Raw genomic sequence first — 14,966 nt, forward strand, 5'->3', positions numbered from 1 at the left:
CATTTTCTATATATAAATCTATCTTACCCATTATTTCAACAGTATGTATTTGGTCGCGCGTCTCACGGTCGCCAATTTGACAGACATAGTCGCCAGCATCTTGTGGTCCAACATCGCGTACCTGTAGATTGTATCCATTCATTAAACGAAATCGACGATCTCGTGTTACCATTAAGTTGCCAGCAGTTACAATTGAACTACCACGTCGCCATATCAAGACGTATGTACCTAGAAATAATAGAAAAGGTTTTTTTCTTAAAAACATAAATCTTTTCACTTATAGTTACTTTAGTTTTTGTATAAAAGAAAGAGGAAAAACGAAATAATAGAAAATTTAATACGGATTGTGCAATGGGTTCTTTGTTGTTAAATCTTGTAGAAACATCATCGCCAGTATAGGGTCAGGCGTAGTATTTAACAATTATTCCAGAACAGTTCCAAATTGAAGGAGCTGTTGTCAAAGTGATCTCTTAACATTCTTTCCAGTAGGAAACTGGAAAGAATGTTTTTTTCTTTTACATGTTCCTGAGAAAAGATATTTCAGGGAATATTGCTTTCTAGAAATGACATGAGGCAGTTGGACATAAGCATCACCACGCATCCGGGTGTTCTCTTTGCGGAATGAATGAAGAAATTGTAAGAAAGACTAATCTTACATGGAAGGAATACGATTGTAATCGTTCCGAAGACCATATCTCACTTCAGAGGGCCTCTATAAGCAAAGTCTTACAGGCTTTTTCTGGACACTGGCTAGGTAACAATCACACTGAACGACTGGGTCTATCAGTTCTTCATGGTTATTGTAGGAGCTGTCACAGTGGGGAAGAAAATGCGGCGATGCCTCATATTTTATGTCACTCCCCAGCTCTTGCCATGAGAAGATTGACTCATTTGAGTCAGCCATTCTTTGAAGACCATCTGTAATCTGTAGTCCTTTTGCGTACAAGGAACCTTGTAGTTCTTAAATAGCTGCAATTAGTTTATGCAACACACTTTTGGGTATCACAACGGAAATTGTGGTCTAAGAGTGCCTCATCACAGGACACCCACTCCAACCTTACCTAGGCTTATGAGCCTAGAAAAATTATAATATGGCGTGCGATTCACGCTTCTGTATATTGTTTGAAAATCGTCCTCAATGAATATTCAATAATTATAAGCTTGACATGAGTTTTGAAATCTACGAGATTTCCTGGAAGAGAAGTGCACCGCCTGTGAAAATTTTCATGAAAGAAAAAGTTAGACGAACACTGATAATTTCGTCTCAAATTTCCAGCGTTTTCAAATGATTGTCAAATCCAACATCCGGCTTTTAATATAATTTCTGAAATTTAAGAATTTTCTCATAATTTTAATTAAAACTTAAAAACAGAATGTTCTATCAAGCATCTTTATTTACGAAAGTAAATATAAAAAAAATTGCTAAGTTTACTAAGATTATTTTTCATTCAAGAGATCAGAGCCACTTTGGGAATGGAACACATTGTTTAGAAGGCAAACTCAGAAGGAAAACAAACAAACCCATTTCTGGCAGGAATATTCTCTAATTTTCTGGACTATATTTTAATAAGTTGTAAATAAAAATCTAGTATAATTTGATATTATTAATTGATCAATAATGGAAACAAATGATTTTGATATAACAAAGCTACAATAATAGATACGTGAAACATTTGGTAGGATTCATGGTAACAATCATGAATCCATATCTAACCAACATTTATAGTTGCTACGTTAATAATGAGGTAGATAGGCATTGTTGACCTCATAATCATTAACATGTTCATTAATAATGATTATTTAGATAATGTATCTCATAATATATCTATGTCTAATTTGGATATCATACTGTTTAGGTAATATATCTTTATGACGTCATGCAGTCAAATATTATTGACAATATACGGTTTAGGAAAGAGTAGTCGTTAACATATTCCTTAACTTTGAAAAGCTAATACTAAGATTTCCGGTTTTTTTGAAGTAAAACTTTTTTATGCGGATCACTTAAAAAGATATACAGAGAGTAAATCGGGAAAAAAATATTGTTAATGGAATATTGTTGCAAATTATATTCGATCACTATAAATTTATACACCAATCGCATTCAAGAGCCGTGGTTTATAAAACCTTAAGTGCTTTATAAAACAAGTGAAAGCTAACAATTAACTGAGTTACTTGTTAAAATACCATGTATAGACAGTATTGATTACGCAATCTTTGGCTTTTTTCACGATTTTTACGTCATGTAAATAAAAAAAAATAGCCACTCTTAAATAACCACACACGCATAACTGATATTCTCATATAATACATACTATATAATTTGCGCCTCATTTGCGCTCTCACGGGTAAACAATAATGTTTACAAAAAAATGTTTCAATTAACTAAGCTGTTTATTTATTTTTTTATGAGGAATGTTTTTTATATTGAAACTTTTATTCAATCTCTAACGGTTTACAAGATGGGTCCTACGGACTGAAGATCCAATTACCTAAAATACTCATTTACGAAGTCGACCTCACTATTTTTGTCCTTAACACGCTATAAAAATTTCAGCTTGATATCTTTTTTCGTTTTTGAGTTGTGTTGACAGACAGATGGACATACAGTTAGACAGACGGACATACGGACAGAAAATCGAAAATGGAGTAACTAGTTATCATTTTAGCGGAATTAGGCGATTATATGAACACCTCAAATTTTGTTTGTACCATCAATATTTCTTCGTTCAAAGCCTCACAAACCTCGAACTCAATTTAATATACCTTGATATTTTCTTATACATAGGGTGTAAAAATTAGATCAGATTTTCAGATGACCAACTCTTTATCCTTATTAAGGGTGACTTTTCGGAAAAAATATGCATAGAATTTTAATCAGCAAATTTTTCTCGACAAACGCTTGTGTACGTATGTGCTCCACTATTACCACAGTCTAATAGTTGAACCCAGGATGTAACAATTCACACAGAGTTCTATATGATTGTAACAGATATGTGTTCTATATAGATATATACAATTTTCAATCTTATTCAATTTGTATAAATTGTAATTTAATAGCTATTTACTTAACAGTTCCAGTTCACAAGCAAATGTTCGTATAAAGTAAAGTATGAAATGTGTATCAAGAGTATAATAATATTACATTATTAAATGTTTACTTATTAAGTCCAAACATTACCAAACATGTTCAATTAGAACGTGTTTATTCATTTAAACATGTTGATTAGATAATGTGTTGTATAGTACCCATGGATATATATAATGTGCCTTGAATCACTCTCCGAATTGCTGCCAAAAATGTTGAAAAATTCCGATTAAAGTAAGTAAGCCCTACTGAGTTCTAAAATTTAATTTTCGCTTAAATCTGTTGAAAAAAATTGTGCCAGCGGTTTAGCATAAAAACTGCAAATACCATGCTTGAAAAACGTTAAGATAAAGTTCACTGGTTATCCAAGAACACATTATTGTATTTTAGATCAAATAGCGTACTGTACCACTAATACATGATACTAATATTGTTTTCTAGAGTGAACTATAAAGATCTCAAGTTGAGGAGAGCCTCTTCAGGTACAATCACCTTGATGGGCTTTATGGGCTATAGGGCCATGCCAAATTATAATATTATTCCACGGATCACACATTTGGTATCATGAATCATTAGTTTTCCACGGCAAGTATTGTTTTTGAATTATTGGAAAACGAATAAAAAGACGACTATTTCCATTATAAAATATTTTTAAATGGCTTTAAATAAACTTTGGTCCATGGTATTACATTGTCCCCTTATATCTATAGATAATCATTACATTATTATTTATATAATTGTCTATAATTGGTGTAACTATCACTGGTACTATGTAGATACAAACCATATCTATTCAAATGTGCTTGTTTTCTTCTCACTTATATTATATTCTAAATATTTGGTAAACATTCTATGTATATTATCATATGGGAATTATAATTCTATATAGGATGTTCAAAAAACAAGGATTTCCATTATATTTTTTTTGCAAAAATGTAGATTTAAAGTAAAGAGTATTTCAAAAAGAGGCATGTAAACTAAATTCAATTCTTCTCAATGAACTTCAATCCTTCGTAACAATCCTTTACCCATTATAAATTAAATTAAAACGTATTCTCATATCTTCCAACGATGGGATAAAGTTTCCTATAAAGGTGGTCATCAATTTGTGTTGCCAGCTATGAAACCGAATACATATTTCTTAATTAGCTCTAGGCAAGTTTAATCAATCGTGTTAAGTATTTTATCCCTATATATGATAAATGTGAAAGTATGGTTATTTGTTTGTTTATTTCGCTTTCACGCCAAAACTACTGAATAGATTTCAATAAAACCTTACAATAATATAGCTCATACATCAGACTGACACATGAGCTATAAAATATATTTAAAAATAAAAAATTAAATTTGTCTTTGATATTTCACCTCGCCAACTATGAACATCATTTTAAACCTAAATTAAAGATGTCTGTACAAATGGTGAACGAGATACAATTTATAGCCATCTACTCTGGTATGTTTAATGAATTACGACTATTTTAAATTTTAAAAAGAAATTGAAAATTGTACATATATTTTACCAGTATAAAACAATTCCTTACCCTATTTCCAGTGTAATGGAAAGGGGATAAGCGAGAGCAAGGAAGGTGAAGGTTTTAACACGGTGGTCTTTACTTTTAAGCCCAGCAAAGCGAGTTGGTATCGAGCTAATAGTATATACATATAATGACTGTATTGATATTTATATAATTCTCTACAATTAATGTTATTATCACTGGTACTATGTAGAAACAAAGTATATTTATTCAAATGTTCTTGTTTTATGTTCTCATTTACACCATGCTCCAAATATTTGGTAAACATTCTACATGTATTGTCAAATGGGAATACTTAAAAACACTGTGTGTCTCATGATTCAAAATAACTTAATAATTAGCAGATGATGAGGAAGCAAAACGTGGTAAGACAAACCATTTTATTTTAAACGGCCATTTTTGTGTATTCAGTAAGATCAGTATATTAATACGAATATACCTTTTAAATTAAAATTGAAAAACAAATAGTGGTGATTTTTTGAGAAATATGGACTGTTCAACCAATTTCTGCCCTTATATGAAAATTTGAAGAATCTTAAAGAAGAGTATTTTATTTAACTTTCTTATAAGTCAAAAATATGGTCTCGTTCATAAATCTTCTTTCACACCTCACGATAAAAAAAAGTTTATGAAATATTTTGTCTGGTTACAAAAACGACGAAAATTTCATAAACATTTTTCTTAAATTCCTCCCACTTCCTCAGTGGGTATAGTACTTGTATGCTATATCCACTATGTTTGTTTGTAAACAAACAAACACATGCATAATATATGTAACGTATAAATTTTTAATATATACAATACCTGTGTATATACTTTATATTGTTTTTAATATAATTTCCGCCCTCACGGATAAACAAGGATGTTTACCCGATGTTTTTTTAACGATGTGTGACAGATGGACAGACAAACAACCAGAAATGGGCTCATTGGGACTAAACTTAGTATACCTTGACATATTTCATAAATACATGGTATAATATATATTTAGTTTCTTTAATTGTACTGAAATTTCTAAAATGACAAACCCTTTGATATAAACTTGATAGATTTGCCTCTCAATAACGTTTATAAGCCATAAGAAGTTTATTACACTCATAATCGAAATTTTTATTGAACACTCGGTAAATTAAAATTGCCCAGAATTAATAGGAGACACCTATTGAATGGTGTAATATTTAGTATTCCAACAGTTAATTGAATGAGTTAATTGATTGATAAATTACATTTGTTACTTTATTATTATTAATTCAGTGATTGGTAATTTCGATTTGCATACAAATAGACAGATCCGTAGATAGTTTCAAAAAAGGGTCAAGACTCAGATTTGGACGCCATCTACATCAGTTGTTATGATCCTTCTAAAACAGGTTTCTAGCTTACTCCGATCATTTTTATCAACGTTAACCTGGAAATATCACGAGTTGATTAAAATTGTTGCAGGAGTTACCATAGCGGGAAAAAAAGGAAGAAACGAAGTCTTATCTTATCAGTTACTTTCCAGCTCGTCTCATGAATAAATGGACTCATTTGAGTCAGCTCCGTTGACGTCGGAGCACTCTTGCTCTTCTTAAACAGCTCCAAAGGGGTCATAAAATTGTGGTCGAGTATGGTCTAAGTGTGTCTCATCCCAGGCCAGCCACTCTATCCTAACTAAACCTCACTTCGAAATAAATCAACTAATAAAAAAAATTAAATCCGACTATCATTTATCAATTTTGTTTTCTTTTATCTCTATTTTAAACAGCGATTAGAAAAATATAATTTCAGCATAAAAAAACAATTGTTAAACCATTTTTCGATATAAAAGTTATTGATGATTATCGGGGTTGGCTAAAAATGGTTTTTAGCAGAAATTTAACAACTGATGAGACCAAATCAGGGTTTAAACTCATCGGGCCAGAGACTAGTCTAATAATGATTCACTCACTAATAGACAACATTATCTCTATTCCTATATAAATTATAAATGTGAAACTAAAGTTGTTTGTTTGTGTTTGTCACCTTTAAGGCAATAAAAAAAATTTGAAAACACGGGTAAAAGCCAGTATGATTTAATTTAGAATAATTCGAGGATTTCTTGGAATACAATTTCTTTTTTCTGCGATATAATATGCCTATTATTTAAATTGTTTTGGCTTTCGAATGTGGTTTTCACTTTGGTTTTAGTAAATAGTATTATATCATTATACATATTATACATCTATGTGAAAATGGTGTGTTCATAATTCTAGCCAAAAACTTGTATAAACCACGTAACACTTTGAAGTTCACCACACACATGCACACACACACACATAGCAAGCTCTCTTGTTCACATTATGAGCTTGAGCTTTATTCAGCTTGCTTCTATTATCTTGCTATTCTCTCTTGAATATGTTTAGTTCGTTTTATAATATTCTATTTAATTTAACCACAAGCAATTCAACTTATTTTTTAGCCCCCGACTAACAAATACGAGGGTGTTTAGCATGTTTTTGTATATGTGTATCTGTGTGTCTATCTGTGGCATTATATCTTCTAAACAGATGAACCCTTTTTTTTGAAAGGTAAATTGATCGAGAGGTTTCTTAGCTTTGTTTCGATTAGAAGTTTAAGGATCCGTACCCGAAATAACTAGAAAAGAAGCGATGATCTTCAATTGAATTAGCTGATTTTCTTTAAGCAAAGCTAAGAACATTTCAATTAAATTAGCTGTCCACTGAAAAAAAATCAAAACTAGTTAATCCATTTACAAGCAACGATGTCACAAACGAATCGATCAGACCCTAGTTTAAGTCGGGGATTTATTAAAATTTTTAATTTAATATCATTACTATTATAGGACTTTCATGGTACGAGTGATGCAAAGTTTTCGCGAGTAAATTTCAAAGACAGCTGAATTTCTGATATTTCTTTTCCTGATTTAACTTAGGTAGTGATGAAGAACGTTTTTCACCTGAGAGTGGCAGCGTAGGCTTACGTGAGAGGTGCACCAGAAAAGAAACCGAATTTCTGTCTCACAAATTGGAATTACATTTTTTACTTACAAAACTAAATCGTATTAAAATTTTTAAATTGTCTAAAATTATTTTAAAACAAGTGAAAACAAACAATTGACCGAGTTAATTGTTGAAATACCATGCATAGTCAGTGTTGATTTCTTTATCACATAACACATACAAACATGTGACACATACATAACTGATAATCAAGTATAGTACATATTATAAAATTTCCGCCTAATTGGCGCCCTCACGGGTAAACAGTGATGTTTACGAAAAAATATTTCAAACAAAAGTTGTTTAATTTTTGATAAGGAACATTTTTTATATTTAAACTTTTGTTCTATCTCTAACGGTTTACAAGATGGGTCCTACGGACCCAAGACCCAATTGACCTATGATGCTCATTTACGAACTTGACCTCACTTCCTGAGTACGCTGTAAAAATTTCAGCTCGATATCTTTTTTCGTTTTTGAGTTATCGTGTCCACAGACGGACGGACGGACGGACAACCGGAAATGGACTAATTAGGTGATGACAAAATTTTTTTCCTAGCATCATTATTTTTAAGCGTTACAAACTTGGGACTAAACTTAATATACTATGTATATTTCATATATACATGGTATAAAAATGTTATTATTACAAATAATACAGAATGGGCTTTTTCATGTGAACAACAACCTCTTAGATATTTCAAAGTTTAAAAATTGTATAGTTTCCATCTGTAGGTAGTATACCAAATTATTATCTATACATATTATAAAAACAAAGGTATATTATTACAAGTGAAAACAAACAATTGACTGAGTTAATTGTTGAAATACCATGCATAGTCAGTGTTGATTTCTTTATCACATTACACATACAAACATGTGACACATACATAACTGATAATCAAGTATAGTACATATTATAAAATTTCCGCCTAATTGGCGCCCTCACGGGTAAACAGTGATGTTTACGAAAAAATGTTTCAAACAAAAGTTGTTTAATTTTTGATAAGGAACATTTTTTACAATTAAACTTTTGTTCTATCTCTAACGGTTTACAAGATGGGTCCTACGGACCCAAGACCCAATTGACCTATGATGCTCATTCACGAACTTGACCTCACTTTTTACGTCCTGAGTACGCTGTAAAAATTTCAGCTCGATATCTTTTTTCGTTTTTGAGTTATCGTGTTCACAGACGGACGGACGGACGGACGGACAACCGGAAATGGACTAATTAAGTGATTTTATGAACACCTATGACAAAATTTTTTTCCTAGCATCATTATTTTTAAGCGTTACAAACTTGGGACTAAACTTAATATACTATGTATATTTCATATATACATGGTATAATTACCAATTTTTACAGCTTTCTTTGGGAATACGCGCTAGTAAATGCAATTAACGGAACCTCCATCAGATTCTTGGCGTGCTTAATTCTTACCTTAATGCAAGAAGAAAAGATATATTAAACGTGACGTTTATTTTAACTCATAATTAAAATTTTAATTAACCCATCGGCACTGACGTTATGAGCATTTTGTTCAAGCTCGATTTAAAACATAAATAACTTTTATTTTTCAAATAGTAGATGTGGTGGCGAAACTATTTCTATCTTCCTACAATTTTATCATTAATTTGTCAGATTTTTCAACAGTTTTCTAAAATTTTTTTTTTAAGGCCTTCTGAAATTGTGAGACTTTTTCTCATCACAATAATAAGTAAGCTAAACAAAAATTATTCAAACATTATTCAATAATCACGTAAGCTATTTTTAATTAGCAATAAAAAATAAATTTATATCAAATTACGTAGAGGGTTTGTTTTAAAAAGTTAAAGAATCAAGAGAGTAAAGATTACCGAACGTTTGACGCGAGTTCTGACGGGTTAAATATTTTAGTAACAGAATCCTGAATACAATTATGAATTATATTTTCAATGGATAAAATAAAAAGTATATTTTTTCCAATAACATTTTCTCTGGATCGATCGTAATATTATTTAACAATAACATTATTTAAAAATGCTTGGATAGAGAGTCGTTTATAGAAATGTTGTATTTTATTAGTTCGATTTCTCCCATTTTCGAAAACAATATTGCCAATGTAAGCATATTTTCACTCTACATATAGTATCATTTCGAGATATATAGTGACTGACTTGACCACATTAAATGAGTATTTCTTGTTACAAATGCTTATATGTTTTGGGAGCTACTGTTCAGTTGTTTAAAACTTATAACTGTTATATATTTTGTTCAGTATTTTATTTATTCTGTAGCCAACCCATTTTTTTAGGGGGAAAATTTTCCATTCAAACATTTTATTAGAAGGGTACAAGCTGATTGATAAACCTATAAAAAAATTTACAGCTAAATCAAACGACAGACGCCAACCTTGAAAACAAAGTGCATTTTGGTGCCTAAAATTATAAAACTGAATTGATTCGAGTTTATAGTTTTGACGACTTATATTTTGCAAAGCAGAATCAAAAGGTCAAATTACTTAAATTGACTTGTGTGCTTTGAAAACGCAACTTGCTTTTTTACCGCCTTGCCGACAGAGATGAAGCTATTGCCTTTGTACTGATGATGGAATTTTGTAAAAATTTCTTCAAATTTTCGTCGATCCTACCTAATAGATGTCAAAAATGACCATCGTTGAAATTTACATGTACATATGCATCTATACGTTTATGTGTCTTTAAATTCTTTAGCGGTCGCAATTTAAATCCTAGTTGAATAAGATTTGGTATCAAGAAGGGTTTTAATATTTGAAAGGTCAAGTTCATTAATAAGAATAATCGACTGATAAACAAAGGGTGGGGAGGGGTTGGTGCGCAAAGTACAAAATTTTGGATTTTTTTAAGCAAAAAAGTACTGTTGTTATTTTTTCTCTAGGCGCTTAGTTTTCGAAATAATAATTCTTGGATAACTAAAAATGCAATATTCAACTTAAAAAAAAATGTCTTATTTTTTAATTACTTTGGGAATTCGGTAAGCTAACTAACAATATTACAACAACCGGACCTATACAATTTTCGATCTATTTTTTCGGCCTTTCAAAGTCTTTCTACGAAGTATCTTTTCGGTCAAATAATTTGCCTGGTACAAGCATGAATTGTTTTGCATATTATGGAACTTAAATAAGTATAAGATTTGCATTTATAATTTTAGCATATTTTTCAGCAACGGTAAAAATAACTTTGAAATGAGTTTCATAATTTATGAAATAAAAAATTTTTAAAATTATACATAAACTTTGAACCTCAATGAACTTAACCAAACAATAAACGTAGATTTGTGGACATGAAAGCCAAAAAAAAGTAAAAAAACATATCGACATTAAAAGCATGCACAAAAAAAAAAAGGAAATAGAAATAACAAAACGTGTTTGTTTGTGTTTGAATCCTACGTTGTTGGTTGAGTTTTGTGTTCAAAAATACTTTTATTAGCATCGTAAAAAATGAGCACATTTATCAGGGTTATATTGAATGAAATTTTATTTTAAAACATCATTAGATTGTTGAATAAAAGAAATATGTGAAGACACAGGAGCAGAGTTTAAGAATTCTTCGGTGTAGAAAAAGTCGGTGTCTCTTAGAATGCGTTTCTTACGTGTCAAATATCCTTTGTTACTCACGAGTTAGTGGCACAAATATTTCTATTTGTTAATAAACAATAAATTGTTAATTCAATGAAACGGTTTCAGTTAAATACATAAACTCAAATTCCATTTATAAAGTTAATAAATAGGCAACTTGAATTACGTATACGTTATCCATGTATAATAGTTCGATTATTTGTCAAACACTTAACATTTACGTCTACAAGTTGACTATTTACTAATTTTTTAAGAGAACATGAACATTGATCGCTCCGTGCGTTGAGTTAAAAATTTATTGTTTATTCACAAATAGAAACATTTTCGCCACTAATTCCTGCGTTACTAATGATATTTGACAACTTAGAAACACATTCTATGAGATTTTAGCAAAATGCGAGCGGTTTCTTTTTTTATTTAGACTAAAAGACCTCGCACAAATTATATGTATTTTGCATTTCGGTCAAACTTTTTCAAATTTTTGGGAATGGTAGTTTAAGTCATTCTGAATAAAAGTTTCCATGGTTACAAGTCATGAAAATGCAAGAATTTGAAGTTATCGCTATATTAAAATTGGAAAATGTATTCATTTATATAAAAAAAAAGTTATTGTAATTGACTTCTCAAAAATCATGTACGTATTTTTATATAAGCAGCTGAAAATATTGATCTTAGCAATTCATATTATTGATCCACTGAACAATTAACGCTTCTTCGTCGAATTTCGTAACATATTCTTAAAAAACAAAAACAAGAAATAAAAACATCACCCTTACATTAAAAAACACAAGTATGCATATAGTTATACATAACTGTATATGTATTTGCCTATATACACATAGGCATATATTATACAAATAAGTACATTTTGCAATTTCAATTTAGCTATAACATGAAATCCTGTCATTTTCATGACTTGTGGCAATGGGAGCTTTTCGTTAGAATGAGGTAAACTATCATTTGCCAAAATTTGAAAAAATTTGACCGAAATGCAGATTACATCTTATTTTTACGAGGTCTTTTCTATATATTCTATAGAAAACTGGCTGATGTACGAATTAAGTTCCAATGCGCAATGGGTTACTTTCCCCTATTAAGCAATAAGAAAAACATAAGAAAGAGAATAAAGTCCTCTCGATAACTACGCACATGATACGTTATATATACAAAGTATAATCTTTTTATGATATTTTTATGTAACATTGCGTGTTTTCTGTAAATATTATACAAATGTTAATAAATATATACCAAAACCACAAAACTACCCAACTACAAAATATAACATATTATAACAAAATTGTGAAATTGTTCCGGCTAGTTTTTTATGTTATTTTTTTACCTTCTACTTATGTTTGTGTTTGTTTGTAAGCAATTGGTCACAATATTTTGTATTTTGTTCAACAATGCTTGATAATTATTAATTTTATACGTATTGGGTCTAGTGCCATGCGAAGTATTTGATATCAATTTTATATCGGCTTAGAATCTTGAAAATTTGTCATCAATACTTAGTTATTTTTTAGTTATTTACGATACTAGTTGTACTCATGCGAAATAAGCACAACAAATTGAGTTGGGCGATCGTAGAAGCACGTTAGTAATACGTTATCACACGTATATCGTACAAAACTTTTTCTACGTGTCTAAAATGTGAAAAAAAAAAACGATAAGCCACCCAGTTAATTTTTACATCACTTGATAACTTTTATCCCATATCTGGGACATTCATTTTTCATTTTAAATGGCGAAAAATCACTAACTATGATATTTTATGTGCCATGTACGGAAAATTTTGAAAAATGACTTGGTTAACTTTAATTTAGACTTTCAAATTATTCAAATTAGCTTGTAGTTATACTATTCATCTCAAAATTTAAATAAATACCAAATTTTTCCATCTGTTAGTTGGGCTAAACGATTGTAAAATATTATGGCACAAAAGTTATCATGAGGTTAAAATTTGCCATAAGTTATTGAAAAAATGAGAAAATTAAAAAATTGCTACAGTTACCTACTTGTTATTAGTTTAATTTTTTTGAAAATTGATTGATTGGTTGAAAATTCGTGTGGGAATGAATTTCATTAAAATTCTGCTTTCTTGAGTGGGAAAATAATTTTTTACTTAAATATCTTCTTAACTGAAAATAGACCCCTGGAAGTCCCCAGAAATGAAAATTATCCCAGAGGTGAAAAATTTTAAAAATGACTTTGGTTAACAGACAATAAAAGTTCAAGCAGTTCATTAATGATTTGCAAATACTATGACTGGCTCTAGACTATGTATGGCCGTATAAAAGTATGGATTTAACCTTGATTTGATAAAAATGGGGTTAACAGGTTACTTTTCTACCAAAAGAAAAATTATTTTATACATACAATTATTTTTAGAAGCAATCGATTTTCAAATTATACTTTTAGTTAAGGCTCAGTCCAAAAAAATTTTATTGCCATTCTGAAATTATATATTCTTCTTTTATTTTAATCGTAATAAGATTATATTGAGTATTTATACTTTTAAAAGGGAATATGAAACAGTTGGAACTATTTACAGTAGTCCAAAACATTAAAACGGTAAAAGATATTTCTTCTAAATTGACTGTTCGAAATGAATATATTTTCAATGAAAACTCAAAACTTCTGAACGATTTTTTGCTCGCGAGAGTCGTTATGAATTTTTTCGCAGCACTGAAGAAGGTCTTCATGGAAAAATTCACTGTTTTCCTTGGCAAAGTTAGATTATTTCAAATAGAACAATCGTAACATATATGAGAAATTTTCACCATTGTCGATAAAATTGGTTTACAAAATATCTATATGAATTAGAAATGAAGTAACTTTCTTTACAACTTTTTAAAGGATATTCTACGAATTTGCATCTGTTTTATTCAAACTCAAATTCTCGGAAATTATTTTTAATTTATCCATTCTTTAACATTTGCAAAAAAAAAAAAAAAAGAATCTAAAATATATAAAATCATATCGATTGAGTTTTTTTACCATATATAGAAAGAAAAGTTCAAATAAAGTAAATTATTTGAACTTTTTTTATTTCGCATTAATTTTTTTTTACATTTTTGATAAAAAGTGGCTGTTTTTCTCCTGAAAATCTGGGAAACTTGTGCAATTTCGTTCTAATGCCATTTTATAAAAGAATTTCAGCTGGATTGTTTGAAATGAGAGACCGGTAGAAGAGAATTTTGACTAAAAGAATAAAAGAAAAGCTCAAATTCATTTTAGTTAATTACATACTTTCGGAGTGTCCGTCTGTTTTTCGTCCTAAACGAATAAACCGATTTTTAATTTTTTTGTTTCGGTTGAAAGGTAATTTAATGGAGAGTGTTCTCAGCTATGTTTCATGTGCGAATTAAGTGTTCCGTATCCGAAAAAATTAAAAGCTTGGTGATGATCTTCAAAATCAGTTCACTTTGGAAAAAGCTTTAAGGAAAAAGGTACATTAAAGGAAAATGTTCTTAGATATGTTTTAAGTGCGAGTTTAGGGTTCCGTACACAAAAAATTTGTCGGAGGTAAAAAAGAATTCAAAAAACGTCGATTTTTGTCAAACAAAAATTGAAAAGACCTCTTAAGCACCTTGATAAGTCATCGTTTGGTCAGTAACTGAAAGTCAATTCGAATCTAAAGATTATACCCACTTTTTTATATATTTGAACCTATAAATGAAACATGGGAATATCAGAAAAAAAAATGACGATATTATATGAAGCGAATGAATGGTGCTTTATGGGTGGGTGCGAGTGTGTG

General features: G+C 30.0%; 1 protein-coding gene across 1 annotated transcript in view; it reads right to left on the reverse strand.

The window, feature by feature from the left end:
- LOC123306093 (lachesin-like) overlaps positions 1-14,966 on the reverse strand; it is a 607,394-nt gene that overhangs the window by 101,318 nt on the left and 491,110 nt on the right. Inside the window, exon 4 of the mRNA XM_044887968.1 lies at positions 28-228. Within this exon, the coding sequence (XP_044743903.1) occupies positions 28-228 (201 nt within the window). The remainder of the gene's footprint in view (positions 1-27; positions 229-14,966) is intronic.

This window comes from Chrysoperla carnea, chromosome 1, assembly GCF_905475395.1.
Source record: "Chrysoperla carnea chromosome 1, inChrCarn1.1, whole genome shotgun sequence".
NCBI classification, from domain to species: domain Eukaryota; kingdom Metazoa; phylum Arthropoda; class Insecta; order Neuroptera; family Chrysopidae; genus Chrysoperla; species Chrysoperla carnea.